Consider the following 22648-nt stretch of genomic DNA (forward strand, 5'->3'; position numbering starts at 1 on the left):
TTTTTTGGGTGGTTTCTTCCCAGTTTTATTAGCAGACATCCCAGAGACCCCCATCTTTAGACCCCACAAGACAATGTTCAAGTCACATTTGACAATACAAAAGGTAAGGAAGCAATTGGTCCATTAACGGACTTTCGCTTGTTCTGCGAAAAAAAGTGACACAACAACATGGCTCAGTGAGATGTGTTAATCCAGGCCCATATTTGCCTGCCCTTATAGTAAGCTGAACATCAGATTGTAAAATGATTCTTTGTTTTCTCCTCAAACCGGTCTAACTCTAAATTAGAGGAGGTTTATGTGTATGGCTGTACAAAGATAGAAACCTTGATTCAGACATTACTCCAAGCCATCGTTTAACTATGGTTTACTGAATGGTTGAGGTTGCACAACTATCGACGCCAACCCCAAACAAAATACAAGACAGCACAGCCTATTGTGCTAACTCCGTCCAGCCATTCCACTTTCTTGTCACTTTATAAAAAGATGAGAGGAGGGGATGAATTCGTGACATAACAGGCGCTGCTCAATATGGATCTAGGTCCATTTCATCATTTATCGGAAGGAATCACATTTTCCACAGTTCATACTGACGTCCTGAAGAACTGGAGAAAAGATATCGAGAAACAGCCTCTTCTGCATCCATTTTTGTCCGGAGATTCTTGCCAACCAGCCAGAAGACAAACGGATCTTATTTCTGATCCTTCAAGGCCTTTTAAGTAATAATGTAGTCACTTATCGTACAGTGTCCTGAGCTGTTAAAATGGCCACTTCGGTTTAAAAGTTGTAAATACTGGACCACTTGAGATCATATGCTCCTAAGAGTTGGGAATGTTGCACTGGAGCAGGAATTCCTTTCTCAAGAGAGTTGAGAGCTGCCTAACTGGTACTTCACATGGCTTCCTAATCTGACTGACAGCTGTTGTCAGGAGCCCATTGCAAAAGACATCATAAAAAGATGAACCTCTTCTCACTCGCACGTGCCCCGTCCCTAAGCTCAGGTTTTCCCACCACATGATTAAATGGGCAATGAAACTGGAAATTCCTCCAATCAGCACCAAGGCAGCTCAATTTCCATCTCACAGCTTGTACAGCATTTTTGGTTTCATTACAAAAGAAAACAGAAACTTGAAAACATACAGTTAAAACAGACCCCCTCCCCCAGAGACTGGCCCTTTAAATAATAAACTCTAGTGGTGATAAAAAGGACGCTGTCCACGGATGAAGGAAGCTTTTCCTTAGCTCATCTTGTAACAGTAGACTCCAAATTTCCCAGTTTGGGGAAAGCCAAAACTTCGGACGCCTGGTTCTGGTGGACCACAGTTGGGTCGGGGAGAAGCGATGGGATAGCGCACACTGCCATCTGCCAGCCAGCCAAAATCACAGCGATCCAAGCCCAGGAATTTCCAGGCTGAATAGACCTGACCCACCTTGGCAATTTCGGCTTGGTCATCTTGGCACGCCTGCTTGGCTTCTTCTAAGGTGAATTTCTTCTTGTGCCCAAGATAGTAGACAGTCCCTATTTGGGTGGTCAAAGAATATTTTACTGATATTCATGTATTTTTTTAAATATATATATATATAATAAAAAGTCAGAATTGCTAAATAGAAAAGAGAATGAATGTATGGCAGCTGCTTAGGTTTGCATCTACCAGTTGAGCTTATTATAATCAAACAAGCCAATTGTTGGCTAACATAGTTTATGCTAAACGTTATTTGTTAAACAAGTCAGAGGGGTAAAGATGACACAATACTAAGGCATAAACAGTGGTTTGCGAGACTCGTTGGATGAGTTTCTGCACTGCGCTAACCTAAAGTTTAAAGTGATAAGCAAGTGATATGTGAGTTGAACCACTGTAAAAAAAAAAAGGTGTCCTCTTATTTGTACACAATGACAGCTGTTAACAGAACATTGGCTAATGGTGTTGGGAATTGCAGTTCAATAAATATCAAGGGCACTCACTAGGTGATGGGAGATTAATGAGCCACCAAAACAGCAAAATTGTAGTTGAGGTTGATTTCAACTCAAGCTGAAAGCCAAACAAAATAAGTAAAATGATGCAACATTTAAAGTTTTCAAGACAGCAAGTGTCTCAAGGAGACACTTTCACAGCCTAGCTCCTGTGTTAGAGAAGAAGACTGTCTTATATATGTATCCAAAAGTGAAGTTCTATTATGTTGAGCTACAAAATACAACAAAATGCAAGAACGCTTTTTTTCCCATGAAAATGTTATTCCATCCTTGACCTCTTTAAGCTAAGAGGTCCAACAATGAATCCATAGTCTATCTTTGAAGATAGCTCCCTATGTTCCCATCAACTGGTCCAGTCCATAGTCTAGTCATTTGGTCCTTTTCATTTGATTAATTTCTGTTTCCAAAGCTCCTTCAAAGCAGACATGTGTACAGGACATGCTATCACTGGATCACAAATGATATCAGAACATGGACATCACCAAAAAGATGAAAGATCTCCAGCCTATCACTTCTTTCTCAATACATCTGCTTCTAAAAATAGTCGCTGTCCCTAAGATAACTGCACTCACCTTTCAGAGCAGAAGAGAAACAAAAGACATCAAAGAGATGGAGGTTCTTGTGACGTTCTCCATAGCTTCGGATACCTGGTTGTAAGTGAGGCCCACCACAAGGTTCCCGTGGTACCGTGATAGGGTACTGGACTGTGCCATCAATCAGCCAACCAGCATTGCACCAGTCTAAGCCGTCTAACCAGGATTTGAAGAGCTGGTCAAAGGAAGCTATTACTGCATCCTGATCTTCACAGATCTTCTTGGCTTCGTGGAAGTTAAGCTTATAGCGTCCATGGGGAGGCTGGTAAGGAAAGACCACTCCTGAATTGGGAAAAGTGAATGAATACACAGTAAATGAAAAGATTACTGAATCTATACATTTCATAACGGGATAATGCAACATTCAGAACAAAGTACACAATCACATTGATGTCCAGAATTTGGAGGAGTGAATCAAACCCAACTTAAATGATTTTAACTTGGGGGAAAAAAATGTGTAAAGCAGAGGTGGGCAACTTGTGGCAATCTAGACGTTCTTCCACTGGAACACACATAGCCTCCCTCACCGCTAGCCCTACTGATAGTAACAGCTGGAATTTTTAGTCAGCAAGAAATGGTTTTTAAATGGTTTTTAAAATATATCTCCAGATTGCAGAGGGCATATCTTTGCTTTAGATCTGGATTATGTCAAAGCAATCACACCATAGGCTGCTTACATCAAAATGATACCAATAAAGAAATGACAGGTTGCTAGTGACATCTGGTGGCCAAAAAGAAGAAACTCTAATGTTATCTGGTCACTTACCAAAATAAATATGATTGATTGAGCCATCCATCCATCCATCCATCTAGCTACCTAGCTATCATCTTTGTTGACCTTACTAAGTTTCTAAATAAAACAGCAAAATACCTTCTTGCTACTCAGAAGCTAATGCATCAAATTAAACGTCTTGTTTTTTGCATTTTGTATTCATATCTTCACTCCATACACATACTTTTAAAAGCCTCACACACATTTTTGTATCTCTTTCTCCAATACACATTTCTCCTTACTCTTTTGTCTAGGGTACATAGCTGTCCCATAAGTTATACCCTTTAATTTGTTTTTCAAGAATATATTCATCGTTATGCAACGTTCTCTTAATATAATTACGATTTGGAGACATTTCATTCTGTGGCTTGGTTGTACATTTTTAATATACTGTGTTTTTGCATCTGTCTGAAAGCTACCTGAAAACTCAAGAGAGCATATATGGAAATTGCCCTCTATTTTATTACTACAATAACCTAGTGAGGGAAATGTATCTTTAGAAGAGCAGGCAGAACCTGGGGGTGGGGTCAAGAGAGTAATCAGTCTAGAATCATTACGTTGTCCTAAGCATCCAAGTCCAGCCCCCTTGAATTCTTTTGATTCTTATCTAGTGCCATTTTAGTGCTGACCATTAGTTGCCTTGATTCTTGTGAAAAAGCTTGACCATCTTAACTGGATGATCAACAGAATCGTCTTAGATGGAACTTAATGTGCAGTCCTGATTCTTCCTGCCTGACAGCATCTGTCTCTCTCAACATCATCCTGAAGCTCTGAGGTCAACTGGGTCTCCCCAGTTCAAGGCCAACTTCTTCATCACATCATAAATACCTCAGGCTATTGGTCACATCAACCCCATCCTACCCACCTTGCAGTTCTAGATCCACGGTCCCACTTTCATCTTCTAGACCATCAATGACTTCACAGCGGTACTTCCCGGCATCGTCCAAGCGCAAGTCGTTGATCACCAGGGAAACTTCGTCAGGAGAATCTTGCTGCAGATGAGTCCGTCCACGGAACTCGCCAAAGCTGCGGTGATTTCGCCCAGATGCGACCAACACGTCTCGGTCTTTGGAGTTGTCTTCCCGAAGCTTGGACCATTTGATACGGATCCTACGAGGGGCATCCAGCTTAGGTGCGTAGTGATAATGGCAGGGCAGTGTAATGTTAGCACCACGCTGGGTAAAGATGGCATCTTCAGAGGTCTCCACCATCAATCGAACACCATTGAGCAGAGCTGAGGAAGGAAGAAGCCAAGGTCAGATGTCAGGCAAGACATTCAAAATGTCAGGTTAGGTCAGTGTTTCTCAACCGTGACAATTTTAAGGCATGTGGACTTCAACTCCCAGAATTCCACAGCCAGCAATGATGGCTGTGGAATTCTGGGAGTTGAAGTCCACATGCCTTAAAATTGTCAAGGTTGAGAAACACTGGGTTAGGTGAACAACAGTGGGAGAAGGTGTGTGTCAGGTGAACTACAGTGGGAGGTGTGTCCCAAGTGAGCAACAGTGAGAGAAGGTGCATCTCAGGTGAGCTACAGTGGGAGAAGGTGTGTCTCAGGTGAACTACAGTGGGAGAAGGTGCATCTCAGGTGAACTACAGTGGGAGAAGGTGTGTTTCCAGCTCCTGTTTGCAGACACCCTAAAGCAGGGCCAGGCAATAAATTTTCCCAAGGGGCCACATCAGAAACTGGACTATTGTGGAGGGAAGTGAAGGTACATGGCATGCACACACTCACATAGATAAATTGAAAAATAATAGCAGTTGCCTTCAAAATATAAGCAAACCCTGTGGGCCAGACAGGGACAACCAAAGGACCAGATGTGGCCCAAAGGCCATAAACTGCCCTGAAGGCAAACAAAAGGCTGGACTAAGATGGACCTGGGACTAACTCAGTAGAGCTATTTTTGCCACTTAATGTAATTTGCAACTAACTGCAGTGCTATAAAATGTGCACATTTCTTGTTAGGTCAAATAGTTCTCTGACCCAGTTGTCCATAAACCATATCAAAGTTAAATGGAAAATTGTGAAGGCCCAACTAACAGTTTTTATTCTTCTCCCGTACGCTCTAATATTCTCATTTTGGAGCCCTGATTTTTCTATACATTTTCAGTGAATCAACTGTTTTTCTCTGTCCGCCAAGCCAGGTATTCATTTTCCTGTCCAAACGCTACCCTCTCCATCTCCTTTATCATCACCTTTATCATTCATGTCTCGGTCATAGTAGAAGCCATTGTAGAAAGGGAGGCCGCCATGAGTTCTTCCAATCTGTAGCAGCATCACCACCAGGGGGAAGAGCATCGCTTCTGGGAGACTCTGGAACTGGAAGGAAAACCTGTCAAGCGAAGGTAGAAACCATCCAGGTTAGACCATACGGTAGGACTACCAGATTCTGTAATAACTTTGTTCCTCAGGCCTCGCAAGATTCATTTTACTTGCCACGTATATGTATACATCCGAACTAGACTGTGTTGTTTCTCTGGACCACATATGTGTGTGCATGTGGGTATATGCATAATTTATTTTATTTATTTTTGTTATGTTTATGCAGTGTATTACCCTTTGAGAGCTGTATGCAATGAAATCTCATGTTAATGTATGCTGATTAGTGTACATTTAAAGTGACAATAAAGTTATTATTCTATTCTATTCTATTCTAGTCTAGTCTAGTCTAGTCTAGTCTACTCTACTCTACTCTACTCTACTCTATTCCGAATTCTATTCTATTCTGAATTCTATTCTGTTCTGTTCTATTCTATTCTATTCTATTCTATTCTATTCTATTCTATTCTATTCTATTCTATTCTATTCTATTCCGAATTCTATTCTACTCTACTCTATTCCGAATTCTATTCTATTCTATATCCTATTGCTTATTCTATTCTATTCTATTCTATTCTATTCTACTCTATTCTACAATCTGTCCATTCCATTCCATTCCATGGAAAATAAATGTCTCGGTACAAATAGGATGTTTAAACGGTCTTCTTAAGGATCCAAGTTCACCTATGCTTTTTCTTCCCACCTTTGCATTTCTCCCTGGCTTCCAAACTTCAAATGATGCTTGGATCTTTTTTTTTTTTATAGTCTATTAGAAACTCATATTCTGTTTGGGAAGATGGTTTTGTTTGGCTTGGTTTCTTTGCATTCAGAATCTGACTTTTATCTGCATCTCCTGAAAAAAAATGTTCAAGTGTCATGACTTCATGAAACCATCCTTTTATTTCACCCTGTGAGATGGGTGGTCTCTACATTTGATACCTAAAATGAACATATTTAGAAGGTTGTTCCTCTTCCCTCAGAATTCATGGATTTCTCCATAAACCACTTTTTGTAGTTTTTCTCTGCTGTGTTTCATCTTTTTTTTTTTTAATTTAAATGGTGCAAGTATCCTTGAGCGCATAACAGCACAGAAGCCTACACTTAAAAGGATAAAGATTCCTTTAACTTGAGTTCTATTTCCGGTGACAGCACAAAGATGGCCAGTTCCTTGGCAGCAGTCCTGAAGCGGCTTGTAATTTCCTCCTTCAAGGAACTTTTACTAACTTTTCCTCTAGCCTATAATTCTGGAATTTCCTACGGATGTCTCCTCCAAGTGATCCTGCTTAGACTTTTTTATGATCAGCCAAGGTCAGCTAAGTACTGTTACCTATCTGGGCAAAACTATTTCGGAATGCTTTTATGGCTCTCCAAGTGCCATAAAACATTTTAATTCCAAAGTTTCCAAAACCTGTTTTTTTTAGAAAGAAAGAAAGAAAGAAAGAAAGAAAGAAAGAAAGAAAGAAAGAAAGAAAGAAAGAAAGAAAGAAAGAAAACTATTGGGAAAACCACTTCTCAGTACATCTTTGTTCTTTTCTATTCTTTGAATCTAAAACATTTTATGATGCTGCATTTTTGTACTCACGGTGTGTGCCGTTGTGCCCACAGTAAAAAAAAAATTACAATAAAGGTTATCTTATCTTATCTCTAATGCAAGAATGGATCTCTTTTTCTCTTTTTTGCAGGGCAAAATTACTGCAAATTGCCTCCCGCAGTAGATGGAATCTCAAAATGCTCTTTCTTTGTGCCGACAGAGGGCGCTTTGCACCCATCACTCATTTTTTTCCCTGTAGCTCATCTGCTCAGACTTTTTGAGTTTTGACATTTTGGCCTCTGGGCTAGGCAAAGATTGACAGAATGGGACAACTCGCCATAGCCAACTCACTGCAGTCAATTAGCCACGGTTAACTCACTGAACCTCCTTTCAAAATTGCCATCTTTCTGTCTACACCTTTATAAAGAAGATTTCCCCACACACACACACACCCATCTTCTTATCAAAGTCCTTAAATGGCCTTCCTCATCACAGTCACATATTGCAGAAATTCACACTCTTGGCTTCTTGCTCAGGGAACCCAATAATGAGTGCCTTTCTCAGCCTTGTGAACCCTGGAAAGATGTAAAAGGCAGTCATTACGGTAAGTGCAAGCTGATGTGCCAAATCACAGCAAAATATAGCCAACATCTCAGAAAAGGCTTACTGCGGGGAGTGGGTGGCAGAAACCCAAGAAGATGGAAAAGCAGGTATCAGGAAACAGCATAACTAGCCAGCTGATAGGAGCATTCCAAATGTGCTATCCTCTAATTTGCTTACATTTCTTGAACAAGCCACATTTAAGCACCAGAGGGCAGGAAAAGAAGCGATGGGTGGGAGCTTGTTAAAAAGAGACCCAAGGAGAAATTTCCATTAACCAATGGAACAGCATGCCTCCTGGAGCTGAGGATGCTCCATCGCTGAAGGTTTTCAAAAATAGAGTGGACCACCTTTTGAGCAGGATGGCATAAGGCCTCCTGCTTGGGTGTTGGATCAGAAGACCTCTGAGGCTCTAAGATTCTATGTTCTATTTCTTGAATAAGCCAATTCAGGTTCTTGAATTCAGGTCCTTGATCCTGGTTTAACAACCCACAGTGACTGAATCTGCATATGAAGTCCAAACCAAGCCAATCACATCATGGTTTTGTGCAAGCCACATTTGTTTAAAAGCAAAATGCCTGGCGTTAAGTCCAAGTGTGCCTAAACTAAGGGTAATTGTCCTTTTTTACTATCGAGATGTGCTGGAGACACATTTCACTTTTACAGCCAAAGTATTTCTTTGCTTGTTTGCGCATTCATCTGTCTGCTCATGTTTCTAAGCTAACAGCTCAATCCTATGCAAGTTAAGTACCGCTGATTCCAATAGCTGTCATGGAACTGAGCCCTAGGCTGTGGCCTAACTGAGCATCTGTACACATCTTTATATTGTTGTTGTTAGTTGAGAAGTCGTGTCCGACCCATGGCGACCCCATGGACAACGTTCCTCCAGGCCTTCCTGTCCTCTACCATCTTCTGGAGTCCATTTAAGCTCACGCCTCCTGCTTCAGTGACTCCATCCAGGCACCTCCTTCTCTGTCGTCCCCTTCTTCTCTTGCCCTCCATCTTTCCCAGCATCAGGCTCTTCTCCAGTGAGTCCTTCCTTCTCATTACATGGCCAAAGGAGTTGAACACATCTTTATATAGACACATCCTATTAAGCATATCAGGATTTAGGATTTCAGCCAAATCTCTGTTTATTTAGTCCCTTGAATGCAAGATGCAAAGTAAGGTGTGGAAGCAAAGGATCCTGCCAACGATGCTGTAAAAGCAAAGATCCAACTTATGGCCAACTTATCATTTTTAAATTCAGAACTTCGCATGCAGCAGCCTCATCTACGACATTAGTGAATGCGATCAAAATTGGCTTTGTTTTGACATTTAAATCATGCCAGTCTTCTGTTGCATTGACAGGTAGTCCTCAACTTACAACAGTTCAAAGTTACGACGTCACTGAAAATAGTGACCTATCTCCTTTTTTTCACATTATGACCGTCGCTGCATCCCCAAGGTCACGTGATCAAAATCCAGACGCTCGGCAACTGACTCATATTTATGACGGTCGCAGGGTCCCGGGGTCACGTGATCCCCTTTTGCGACCTTCTGACAAGCGAAGTCAATGGGGAAGCCAGATTCACGCAACAGCCTTGTTACTAATTTAACAACTGCAGGGATTCACTTAACAACTGCGGCAAGAAAGGTCGTAAAAGGAGGCAGACCTCATCAAGTTTCTCACTTAGCAAGATAAATTTTGGGCTTAATTGGGCTCATAAGTTGAGGGCTACCCAGTGGTGGGATTCAAACATGTGAACAACTGGTTCTCGGTGTGGATGCCACTTCCGGAAGTCCATTCTGGGCCTGGTCAACAAAAAATTAGCTACCAGTTCTGCCGAAGTGGTGCAAACTGGCTGAATCCCACCAAAGGAAGGAAGGAAGGAAGGAAGGAAGGAAGGAAGGAAGGAAGGAAGGAAGGAAGGAAGGAAGGAAGGAAGGAAGGAAGGAAGGAAAAAGGAAGGAAGGAAAGAAGGAAGGAGGGAGGGAGGAAGGAAGGAAGGAAGGAAGGAAGGAAGGAAGGAAGGAAGGAAGGAAGGAAGGAAGGAAGGAAAAAGGAAGGAAGGAAAGAAGGGAGGGAGGGAGGGAGGAAGGAAGGAAGGAAGGAAGGAAGGAAGGAAGGAAGGAAGGAAGGAAGGAAGGAAGGAAGGAGTGGCAGGATTTAAATATGTGAACAACCGGTTCTCTGTTTGGATGCCACTTCCGGAAGTCCATTCTGGGCCTGGGCAACAAAATATTAGCTACCGGTTCTGCCGAACTGGTGCAAAGTGGTGCAAACCATTGGGGCTACCTGTATTTATTACATTTGCAGCCCAATTTTTCTTCCAGAAATTCACGGTTGTGGGTGTGCCCTCTCCACTCCTGTAACACTTTATCCTCACAACTACTAGGAGAGATCAATTCGTTTCAAAGTCCAGCTGACCCAAGGTTAGCCTAAGACTATACATATGCATTATATTACGCATCGCTCCTGAACCTGGCTTATTAACGCTTTGAATCTGTACCACCTCATTCCTAAACCCAACTCTTGAAAAGGAACAATCAACTAAAGAGGCAAAATGCAAACTGATATATCTGGGAGAAATTTTCAAGCTACATGTGCTATGAGTGACAAACTGATCTGGTCCAAGAACCAGCATCCATGTTCTTAAAGCAGACCTAAGCTGAAAGTGGAATCCTCGTATTAAGCAATTTTGTACTGTATCGTAGATTTGCTCACGCTAAGGAGCATAATAAAAAAGGACAGATTTATCTGCCTTTTTTTTTTTCAATCAAGCAAGCAAACGGCATGCTTTCATGTTTGCCTAATTTCAATGAGAGCTAGTGTGGTATAGTGGTAAAGGCATCACATTGCAAACCAGGAGACTGAGCATTCTAGTCCCACCTTACTTACAAAGCCAGCTCGGTGACCTTAGGCCAGTCACTCTCAGCCCTAGGAAGGAGACAATGACAAACCACATTTGAAAAACCTGGCTACGAAAACTGCAAGGATTTTTCCAGGAATGGAATGGAAGGTGGAAAAAAAATAGAACAGGAGCTGTGCTTAAATTTCTTGTCCCAAACTGCATATTCCTTTGCAAATTTGACATAGATAGACGTAAGTGGGTGCCATCGGGCTGAAAATAAATATATTTAATATTACAAATTGTCCATGTCTTAGTTGGAGCTGTTATCACAGGAATTAGATATGTCTAGTCTGATAAAAAGAAAGCCTAGGGGAGACCTGATAGCAATGTTCCAATATTTGAGGGGCTCCTACAAAGAAAAGGGGGTCAAACTATTTTCCAAAGCACCTGAAGGCAGGACAAGAAGCAACGGGTGGAAACTAATCAAGGAGAGAAGCAACCTAGAACTAAGGAGAAACTTCCTGACAGTGAGAACAATTAACCAGTGGAACAATCTTCCTCCAGAGGCTGTGAATGCTCCAACACTGGGAGTTTTCAAGAAGAGATTGGACAACCATTTGTCTGAAATGGTATAGGGTTTCCTGCCTGAGCAGGGGGTTGGACTAGAAGACCTTCAAGGTCCCTTCCAACTCTATTATTCTGTGTTCTACGTTCATCTTTTGTGCAGCTAACCATATCTTCCCTTCCCCCAAACACTTTATTTCTCTCAAAATTGTCCAGTATAAATTGTGATTACGGTCTTTGGAAGGACTTTTATTTTAAAAACACCAACACAATGCCTCTTCAAAGTCCCACCATTATTTATCATGTAATAATAGCATTGACAAGGGTAAATTACACGTTGCCATTCTTTTTAGATTTCCCACAGAGAAGGGGGGAAAAAAATCAAAGACATCCTTGTACATTCTACATTTTTTAAAAAAAAAAAAAAGTTAACTTATAGGAATGATGAAATAAAACAGAAGTGGGTAGGGATCACTAATCTATCAAATTTGGACTTAACAACATAGGAAGAAGTGTAGATACTACATACAATCCAAACAAGATAATCCTTTTTTTATCTGGCAGATGGGAAGTAAAACAATTAACTTGACCTTTTTTGCTATCAGTTTTTGCCAATTCAGAGGTGCCTAGAAGATTCATTCAGATTTTTAACAGCCAAGTGTAAACTAACATAGAGGCAAGTCCCATAAATTTCAAGGAGCTTCTTCAGGGCCGTAGTTAATCTTCCTTGATCTACAAAATCTAAGCAGAACCAGGGGTTGCACTGGAATTCACCAAGGAATCCAAAGGATGTACGTTAAAACAACCATATCCACAGAGTTGCCAGAAATGCAGCTTGACTCTAGTGAGACCACACCTGGAATTCTGCAGCCAGTTTTGGTCACCATATCACAAAAAAGATGTTGAGAGTCTGGAAAAAATTCAGAAAAGAGCAACTAAGATGATCCAAGGCCTGGAGACTAAAACGTATGAAGAACAGCTGCAGGACTTGGGTTTGGCTAGTCTGAAGAAAAGAAGAAATAGGGGAGACATGATAGCAGTGTTCCAGTATTTGAGCAGCTGCCACAAGGCAGAGGTGGCCAGGTTGTTCACCAGAGAAGCAGAGGGAAGGACGAGAAACAATGGTTGGAAGCTGATCAAAGAGAGAAGCAACCAGGAATTAAGGAGAAATTTCCTAACAGTGAGGACAATTAACCAGTGGAACAGCAAAGCTCACTTAGCAAGTGTCTCACTTAACGTAACTTTTGGTCTCAGTCGTGGTCCTAAGTTGAGGATTACCTGTATCCCAAAGTCAGTTTCTGTTCTGAAGAAGCAAAGGGGTAAAAGTAATCAGCTACAGAATTAGATAAAAAGTCAGGATTCATTGGCCAACACAAAAGAGCTAGAAGAATTCCTTCGTCCTTCTTCAGTTGGGATCCGTTTACTAGCCTGATAGTAAAAGGATCGCCAAAGTAGCAGAAATACATGGCCAACATTAAGACTTGGGTTCCAAAGGCATACTTGAGTCAAAGATGAGTCGTGAATTTCCAAAGGTTGGATGAATGCAGAATAGTTTCCCTGGCATCATTAATAGGAAGGGGCCAAGTCAGAAGGGAATTTTGGAAAAAAAAAAAAATGAGACACGTCTCTCAGCTGATGATGACTTAATTAGTTTGCAACATATCTGTCTACTGCCTTTCTTTATCAGGAAGAGGCTGGAAGCAACTCTTCCAACTCACAACTTTATTAAAAAGCACAAGTTTTCATGGCTTGCGCCCACTTCGTCAGAGCCATAGAGTTCCTCTGAAAAGATGCTAACAGGGTGTTCATTCAAGGTAAAAATCTCCTCCCCGTCTCTCTCCTGATACAGCTGACAAAGTGAGGAGAGCCTGTGGCTTAGAGGTTATAACAACTGCCTAACATGCAGATAGCCCAGGTTCGAATCTCAGAAAGAGTAAGTTTGGCTGAAGAGAGTTAAAGGAACTCGAAATAGCTATACCATTCTCTCTTTATTCTTTGTTAGCAACCTAAAAAATATACATATACATATATATATATATATATATATATATATATATACATATATATAGAGAGAGATAGATAGATAGATAGATAGATAGATAGATAGATACATACATACATACATACATACATACACACACAAAAAGACTTTGGCATCTCCCCAAAAGAAAAAAAAACGGACACTTGATGTAAAGCAGGTTTAAGACATCAGCATTTCAGTATTATCAACAGATCCCCAAACTCATTGTGAAGAAACCGGTGCTGCAGTCCGACACATGGTTACACTGGGGGGGGGGTTAGAAAATTTGCAAGCTCAGTGGGACAGGTTTCCAAGCATATGTAGAAATGCAGAGCTGCTCTCATAGATTCCAAGAGACAAGCTGTGCAAAACATCCAGCTATGCATTTGCTTAGTTCGTCCCAACCCATAAGCCAGATGGAAAGAGTTCATCACATCAGTGTAGTCATACAATGCATAGAATTCCCCAGCCTGAAGTGAAGTCATGGCGTATTGCAAATACTTAATCAGCAGTAGGTAAAAATTAATGGGTCAAATAATCATGCAATTTCACAATTCTTGGGTGGCAATCCGACAGTTCATCTCATTCTGCTAGAACATAACAGTTCACAGGTTATTCCTTTCAGTTGTCCTTTTTCTAGGAAAATGATTTTTATTTACATTGGCCTGGTTACCAGTTTTTCAGTTTGGTCTAGTGGTTAAGGCACCAGACTATAAACCAGGAGACTGTGAGTTCTAGTGAAAGCTGGCTGGTGACTTTGGGCCAATCACCAGGACCCGTTGATTTTAGTCCTGCCTTAAGCATGAAAGCCAGTTGGGTGGCTTTGGGCCAATCACCAGGAGTCAGTAAGTTCTAGTCTTGCCTTAGGCATGAAAGCCAGTTGGGTGGCTTTGGGCCAATCACCAGGACCTGTTGAGTTTAGTCCCGCCTGAGGCATGAAAGCCAGTTGGGTGGCTTTGGGCCAATCACCAGAAGCCGGTGAGTTCTACTCCCGCCTTAGGCATGGGTGAATTTGGGGCAGTCCCTCTCACAGCCCAACCCACATCACAGATTGTTGTTGTACAGAAGACAGGAGGAAGAAGAAGCATATTAGCTGCCTTGAGTTATTTATATATAAAAAATAAGGTGGGATACAATAAAATAAAATTACTTTGGGCAAGTTTTCCCCACTTCCTTTCCTTATTCACTTCAACTTTATCCTGGCTCCATCCAAGGATGTTGTAATTGGATATCCATTTTATGCCGGCTAAAACTTTCTTTCATATCAGCAGTTCTCTGCCGGCTGGGCTGAGAATGGATGCCCATCCTCCTGTTTCTTCCCTGATTTCAGATAGTGGCCAGGTAAATTTCATACTTACACAGGTTGGCTCACCCTTCAATATTCTTTTTTAAGATGTCACCGGCCACTAAGTGCAAAGGGACATTTCCCAACCATGCAACATGATCAGACCATACATTTCCGTTCTCTTCGGCAGCAAAGCCCACCTTGACAATAGGAGAGGCATCTCCACGCTTGCAGACATCGGTTCTGTCGGTTCCTTCTCAAGATCAAGGCGCCGTTGGGAGGAACTTCAAAACTCCGCTGCTCTCCAACACAAATGGGAAAAAGACCAAATAAAACCAACTTGTACTGCTTTGTGCAACCTGACAATACGCCAATAAGATGCAGGGATGTTCCGAAGTGTCTTTTCCCCCTCTTAATGATCGGGAATCTTCTCCTTGGTAGATTTAACAGGATAACAGAGTTGGAAGGGACCTTGGAGGTCTTCCAGTCCAACCCCCTGCTCAAGCAGGAGACCCTGTATACCATTTCGGGACAAGTGTTCCCGCAAGGTGCAGAATTACCAAATTAACACATGTTCTGGGTTGCACAGTACACGTAATTACTCCTGGACCAAAACAGCTGAGTTCACACAACCACCTGAGCCAAGGATGGGTGGGGAAACAAACCTTAAATTGAAATAAACCCTAAGTCAAGGCTCTGTCCACGCTAGGTCTATCACCGACCTGATTCTAGGTGTGTGGCATCCTCAGTAACCCCAGCAAACTTCCTCCCTTCTTCTCCCATTCCGCAAATTTCTCCTTAACTTCTATCAGGTTGTCTAGCAGCTGGACCGCAAAGGGGCTTAAAATTGTGGAGGGCACATTGGTGCCTCCGGTCCTGCCTCCTCCGGGTTCGGCCCCCAGGGGATGAAAGTCAGAGCCTCTCCCTCTTCCTCTCTCTCCCTCTCCCTCTTTCTCTCCCTCTCTCCTTCTCTCTCTTTCTCCCTTCCTCTCTCCCTCTTTCTCTCTCTCCCTTTCTCTCTCTCTCTCCCTGTCCCTCTCTCTTTCTCCCTCTCCCTCTCTTTCTCCCTCCCTCTCTCCCTCTCTCTCTCTCTCTCTCTCTCTCTCTCCCTTTCTCTCTCTCTCTCCCTTTCTCTCTCTCTCCCTGTTCCTCTCTCTTTCTCTCTCCCTCTCTCCCTTGCTCTCTCTCTTTCTCCCTTCCTCTCTCCCTTTCTCTCTCCCTCTCTCCTTTTCTCTCTCTCCCTGTCCCTCTCTCTTTCTCTCTCCCTCTCCCTTTCTCCCTCCCTATCTCCCTTTCTCTCTCTCTCTCTCCCTCCCTTCCTCTCTCTCTCTCTCTCTCTCTCTCTCCCTGTCCCTCTCTCTTTCTCTCTCCCTCTCCCGCTGTCCCCCCCCCCCTCTCTCTCCTACTTACGGAGCAAGAGGGCACAACCAGCCCACAGCGTCCTGAATCGACTCTACCAGCAGCAGCAGCAACAGCAGCCGCCGAAAAAGTTGAAACTTCCCTCCGCGGCGGGCAAAAACCAACTGAGCCTCCTGCAACTTTGGCGAAGTGGGTTGTAGATCCGCAGGGCGGGGCGGCGGCGACCCAAAAGGAAACCGCGGCAGGACCAGCCCCCTTAAAGGAACACGCGAGCCCTCTCCCCCCCCCCAGCAGCCCCCGCTCCCTCCCTCCCTCCCCCAAAGCCGGGGACCCCGGGAAGGTCTCCTTCTCTCCGTTTTTTCCTCGCGCTGAGATTTTTCGTCTGAAAGTGGGGAAAAGTTCCCCCGAGGCAGGGGCAGAGTTAGCCTTCCCCTAATTCGTATTCACGCCTTTTTGCTCCAGAAGCAGCCTTTCTTATTCACGGCTTGGCTTCGGCTTGGCTTTAAATATTTGTGCGCTGCTTCCCGTTAGAAACGTGCCAAAGGATTTTTTTTATTATTTTTATTTTTGTAACAGCTACTGCAAGAGTTTGCAATAATTCCTGCAAAAATATAACAGGTCTTGTGCCGGGATTGTCCTTTTGTTATTTATTTATCAATGTGCTACAGCAGGAGGAGGAGGAGGAGGAGGAGGAGGAGGAGGAAATATCTTGAATGAAAAAGAAAGGCACAATATTTATTATTATTGTTGTTGTTAAGTTGGAAGGGACCTTGGAGGTCATCTAGTCCAACCCCCTGCTCAGGCAGGAAACCCTATACCATTTCAGACAAATGGCTGTCCAGTCTCTGCTTAAAAACTTCCAGTGTTGGCGCATTCACCGCTTCTGGAGGCAGGTTGTTCCACTGGTTAATTGTTCTCACTGTCAGGAAGTTTCTCCTTAGTTCTAGGTTGATTCTCTCCTTGATTAGTTTCCATCCGCTGCTTCTTGTCCTGCCTTCAGGCGCTTTGAAAAATAGCTTGACTCCCTGTTCTTTGGGGCAGCCCCTGAGATACTGGAAGACTGCCATCATATCCCCCCTCATCCTTCTCTTTGTTAAACTAGACATAGCCAATTCCAGCAGCCTTTTCTTAAATGCTTTAGCCTCCAGTCCTCTAATTATCTTTGTTGCTCTTCTCTGTACCCTTTCTAGAGTCTCAACATCTTTTTTACATCGTGGTGACCAAAACTGGATGCAGTTTTTTGATCCTTTAAGCATGTGTGTGTGTCAGGTTATTACGTAACCCTGATCCATAACAAGATCTGATCTGAGCTGTTCATAATCATAAGGGAATCGCGCTAGACTGAAGAGGAAAATGGGTGAGCAAAGGCTTATTCTAAAAAACAAAAAACAAAAAAAAACATGATCAGCTTCCCCTTATGTTGAAAACATCACTTTAGTTCTGACCATTCACCTTTCTGTCATTAAACGTGAAATATGCATTCCTAAAAAACAGATAGATGGCATCCAATTTTCTACCAGGGAAAAACATGCTTTGTTTTCTCAAATCAATTTACACCAAAATGTAGTATTGAGCAATGGCCAAGAAATATAGCTTGGGTTTTACATTCAACTGATTCTTGGGTTCTAGCCATGGTTAAAAGCCACATGTGTTGGGCCACAGTTCCTGTTACCCCAGCCAACCTGGTTATGCCAGCTGGGAATAATAAAAATTGCAGTCTGCTCCTTTGGGGTTGCCTAAGGTTATCTTGAAGCCATTTCCACAATTTTCTTACTCTCCATTTGCGTATAGTATCAGTATAGGCATGTAGTAGATGTCCGCAGATCTTCAAAGAAGCATGCTTTGTTGAGTTATGGCTCTTAAGACCTCAGGGAATGGATGATGGATAAAACTCTGGGAAAGCAAATTCCTTTGAGTGTGGCTGATTCTGGGCAGATAGATTGAAAGTTGCACTGCCCCCCCCCAAAAAAAACCCTTTCTTTAGATGTTCTTCAACTTCTGAGATCATTGGTAGCAAGTAGAAAAATAAGGAACCAAGAGTGCGCCCATTTCAGCCTTCCATTTCCGAAAGCGGTTTCCTGCTTAGATTTTGAATGTTAATCTTATGTTAACAGCATGAGAAAAGAGTCTGTGGAAATGAAACATTCAGGAGGGATGACCTATTGTCTGGGTTATCTTCTGCCTCATCAGTCATCTCTTTAGATGCCTTGATCTGATGATGGCCCCAGTAGCTTTCCACTCATGCCCAAGGCTTCCCCCCCCCCCAGGTCTTGTCACATCACTCTGAGCCATAATTCCATTGTCATTTGGTCTGGCTTAGCACATTTATTTCATATCAATGCTGTGCCTTCCATTTTACCACAACTTGCATGGAATCTGAATGTAACCTATTCTTTCCTCAAGTGCTTCAGTCAATAAAGCCACCCACTGATCAAAGAACATGTCAATCCATTAACAGCCCAAATCACCCATATGATCTAAACCAGTGGTTCTAAACCTTTTTAATGCCGCGACCCCCCAACCGGTCGTAAGTCAAGGACTACTCAACCGATCGTAAGTTGAGGACTACTCAACTGGTGCAGCACCGTTTGCAGAATGGGACTTTTGGCGGGCTCAGCAGGGCAGAGACAGCCTGGACAATTCCTATCGGCTTTTGAAAGCCAATAGAATTAGACTCTATTCAAGAGAGTCTATTCTATTGGCTTTCAAAAGCCAATAGAATAAAAGGAAGTAGCACAGCTAAGGAAAAGGGGGGGAAAAATGGTGGACTGCGTTGTTTGGCGACCCCCGTGAAATGGTCGTTCGACCCCAAATGGGGTCCCAACCCACAGGTTGAGAACCACTGATCTAAACTAGCTTCAATTCAGTGTTCTTTAACCTTAAGATGTGTGGACCACCTCCCCCAGTATGTTGATTGGGCAATTCTGGGAGTTGAAGTCAGTCTGTCCATCCCCCCCACACACACCATCCTGTCAGAATCTATCATCTCCCCCTCCCACCAACTAATCTCAACTGTCAATAACTGTCTTTTCATCTCCCACGCCTTCTTCTTCCTCCTTAAAAAATCAGTCCAGTTGCCTTTTCAAAACAAAAGCCACTTTTGATACGACTATGACCTGGATGACTGAGAATCTTCACAGACACCCATCTTAAAGTTGCCAAGTTTGATGAACACTGCTCTGATGCAATCGTTGGTGATGTTATTTGTCATCCTGACAAGCAATTATGGGAAGACGGAAAGAAAATTGATGCAAGTGAAAGATATTCAAATCTGCAGCAACAAGATTCCTTATGCCCGGATATTATCAAGGGCAATTTTTTGTGATTTCACTTCTGTTAGTTAGAATGCTAACTTTATCAGGGAGATAAAGTTCCAAAAAAGTTTAATTCAGTCTGCTAAATTGGGACTCTTGAAGAAAGAAGATAACCAATATCCAATCTCAGGTTAGTTAAGATGAGTTAAGCTTGGATGGTCGGAATTTCAGCCGAACACATCGGTAAGGACCCTGACTGGGGGGAGATGACTGCTTTTTTTTTTTTTTTTTTGCCTTCCAGGCACAAATTCCTCACTTCTGCCTGTCATTGCTAGCTGCTGGACTGTTGCACTGAAAGGAATTGGAAAACTGTGTGCTCTGTGACCCGTTGGCCTCTGAGCCCCCTGGGCTGTGGCTTAGAAGGGCAACTTTGTTATTCAAGGATGAGGAAATGGGGTTTGGATCCAGGCAAAACCCCGGAATCAGGAACTGCTCCAAAGTAGAACGAAAACAGCCTTTGATTTAAAAATAATAATAATAATACAACATCTGCCTGGCTTGGAGCACCACGTATGGATGGCATCCTAAATCTGGGGATCTTTGCAAGCAAAGACTGTGGTCTAGTGTTCAGCTATGGAGCATCTCTTGACCAGACAGCTGTTTCTGCTTACTTAATTAACATGGACATGTTAGCAAGTCCCTGGTGTCTCTGCACGGGGGCAGCCCTAGCCATCTAGCTATCTCTCACCCAGATGCTGCTCCTTCCCAGACTCCTTCTTTGATCTTGGGGGCCCAAGTATCCTGGCTAAAGGCTGGAGTGACACTGTTTTCTTTCTGTCTCTCTGATAAACAGCGAGTGGCTTTATCAGGCAAAACCAGTCTGTCTCCTGGTCCCAAACAAGGAAGCCTTGTCTAGAAAGGATGAGGGTAAAAGTTATTTGCCTCTGGAGTTACCTTTTCAAGGTACCCTGTGCTGGATAGGCAAAGTCTGATGTCTGCATGCTTCTTATTTCAGCAGGCTTCTCTCTTGCACCCGAGCTATTTGTAGCCTGGCCTCACTGAACAATATTTATGTTCAAGAAGAAGTAGCTGCCATCGTTTGTAAAATGTTTCTTTGTATTTACAGACTGAGCACGTGGGGAATTCAGATTTATTAAAAGTAAAAGCGAGAAACAACGCGTGGAAAGTAATCAAGGAGAGAACCAACCTAGAACTAAGGAGAAATTTCCTGACAGTGAGAACAATTCACCAGTGGAACAACCTGCCTCCAGAAGTTGTGGATGCTCCACCACTGGAGGCTTTTAAGAAGAGACTGGATAGTCACTTGTCTGGAATGGTCTAGGGTCTCCTGGTTGAACAGGGGGTTGGATTTGAAGACCTCCAAGGTTCCTTCCAATTCTGTTATTCTGTTAAACGTCTTCTCCTGCCTTCCTTCTAGGATTCTAGGTAGCTTCTGCAAGGATCTGTCTTTATTCAGCAAAGAAATCCAGAAAAAAAATCAGTAGCAAACAACTTCCATATCTTTGTCAAAGAAAGAACATGAACATATCTACCAACAATCATCTATCAACAGAGATCTATCGACAGCTATCCACAGATCCTGAGAATGCAGAGAAGGGAGAAAGGTCATCATAGGAGCTGTTACAGAAAACATTCCTGAGTCTAAAGGAGAGTAACAAAAAGACTCAGGTCAACTCCATCTTAATTCGGCTTGGTATAAATTGAGCTGCTAGAGAATTGCTTTCAAGATATTGTTGCATTACACTACCAGCCAGGAAGATCTAGCAAGGAAATCCAAGTGTGTCTTCTTTTCTGAGTTTGTCTGCTTAACACATCTAACTCCCAGGAGCTAAGCTCAACACAAAGGAGTTTTTTTTTACTTTTTATCCAGCCCAGACACTACTTTTTGGAATGCAGGCTTGGCTCATCAAGTCAAAGGTCAAACTCTGACCTGGAAAAAATTGCACACATTTACTTTAAACTACACCTTAGGGCTTCACTCCATAAGGGTTAGGGGTCGCATTAGGCTTTGTTACTTATATACATTAACTATGTTATGTATTTTATATGCAGCCCAAGACAATTCCGCTGACACTGATGGAAGGACCACTATAGCAATACTTATCTGCATGTTGACTTACCCCTGACATAAATTGATCTCAAGTCCATCCAGCCCCGTTTCTGCATACCTGTCGGGGAAAAATATAGGATCTCCGTTTAATCAAATGCAATAATACAGATGTGATTTCCCAGTGTTGTGTTTGGTGATAGTTCTAGTCTAACCAACCACTCTGGAATCTCTCTGTGAAATCCCTCAGCCCAGAGTTTATTCAATCCTGCTTAACTTATGTGCTGAAATACTTCCCTACCACCCTTGAGGCTGAGTTTTCCCATTGAGGAAAACACATTTATTTGCTTCAGATTTGGATTAGGTTTTTATCTCTGCACAGTTATGTCTATCATTATTTCCATATGCTCTGGAGTCCTTGTGGATTATTCTCCGTCATGTATAAACATTATCAGTTTTGGTTGCTGTGTGGCAGCCATAGACCTTGTCGTATCTAAATCTGCTGAGGAGAACAGTATGCTATCAGAAGCATAATAAAAACATATCGTTCTTAAAATAAAATGGAAAGCTCTAAAAACTTAGGCATTTCCTAGCATGAGACTTCTCGGTATACTGCAAAATATGTTGTACATACAAGAACTGTTCCATAGACTCTTCCTCTCTTTCTTGTTCCCACGTGGCTTAATAAAAATAGCTTGGCATCAGATGAGTACAAAAAAATGCTGAAACATTTAATAGAGGTTAAAAATCCGATTGAAGTGCGGGAGGGGGAACCTGGCTCCACAAAAGGAAAAGGAGATTGAAGGTTTCATGTGTCACATAGCGCTGTTGATTTTGGATTGGAATTTTTCTAATCAGGCGCCAGAATGTGAGCATCTAGATGGTGCCGGGAAAAGAACATGGGTTCAGATGAAGCCCCAGTTGAGCAGGTTACCCCCAACTTCCACGAAGCGTCTTTGTGGTTTCTTGGAATGAACTCCCTCATTCAATGCCTTGGTAAGGCCACGCTTGGAATACCGCATCCAGTTTTGGTCACCATGATGTAAAAAAGATGCTGAGACTCTAGAAAGAGTTCAGAGAAGAGCCACAAAGAGGATTAGGAGACTGGAGGCTAAAGCATATAAGGAATGGTTGTCGGAATTGGGTATGTCTAGTTTAACAAAGAGAAGAACAAGGGGTGACATGATAGCAGTGTTCCAATATCTCAGGGGCTGCCCCAAAGAAGAGGGAGTCAAGCTATTTTCCAAAGTGTCTGAAGGCAGGACAAGAAGCAACAGATGGAAACGAATCAAGGAGAGAAGCAACCTAGAACTAAGGACAAACTTCCTGACGGTTAGAACAATTAACCAGTGGAACAACCTGTCTCCAGAAGCGGTGAATGCTCCGACACTGGAGGTTTTTAAGGAGAAACTGGACAGCCATTTGTCCGAAGAGCCCCAAGAGCCTCAAAACCAGCATGGCCAGTAGTTTAGAGTGATG

At 42.6% G+C, this 22648-nt stretch overlaps 1 protein-coding gene across 2 annotated transcripts; it reads right to left on the reverse strand.

The window, feature by feature from the left end:
- Nucleotides 1-16096, reverse strand: HAPLN3 (hyaluronan and proteoglycan link protein 3). 2 transcript variants are annotated; one of them, XM_039359217.1, is made up of 6 exons: nucleotides 15899-16096; nucleotides 14689-14785; nucleotides 5531-5667; nucleotides 4200-4568; nucleotides 2542-2844; nucleotides 1-1516 (listed from the first exon to the last, which is right to left on the reverse strand). In XM_039359217.1, the coding sequence occupies exons 2-6, from the start codon at nucleotides 14724-14726 to the stop codon at nucleotides 1236-1238; spliced, it is 1128 nt and encodes a 375-aa protein (XP_039215151.1). In that variant the 5' UTR covers nucleotides 14727-14785; nucleotides 15899-16096; the 3' UTR covers nucleotides 1-1235. The 2 variants fall into 2 exon arrangements, with proteins under 2 accessions (XP_039215151.1, XP_039215152.1); XM_039359218.1 differs by having other exon boundaries at nucleotides 14689-14790.
- Between the last annotated feature and the right edge of the window lie 6552 nt (nucleotides 16097-22648).

The sequence above is a fragment of the Crotalus tigris genome, unplaced genomic scaffold (genome assembly GCF_016545835.1).
Source record: "Crotalus tigris isolate CLP2741 ecotype Arizona unplaced genomic scaffold, ASM1654583v1 scf7180000019068.10715455, whole genome shotgun sequence".
NCBI lineage: Eukaryota > Metazoa > Chordata > Lepidosauria > Squamata > Viperidae > Crotalus > Crotalus tigris.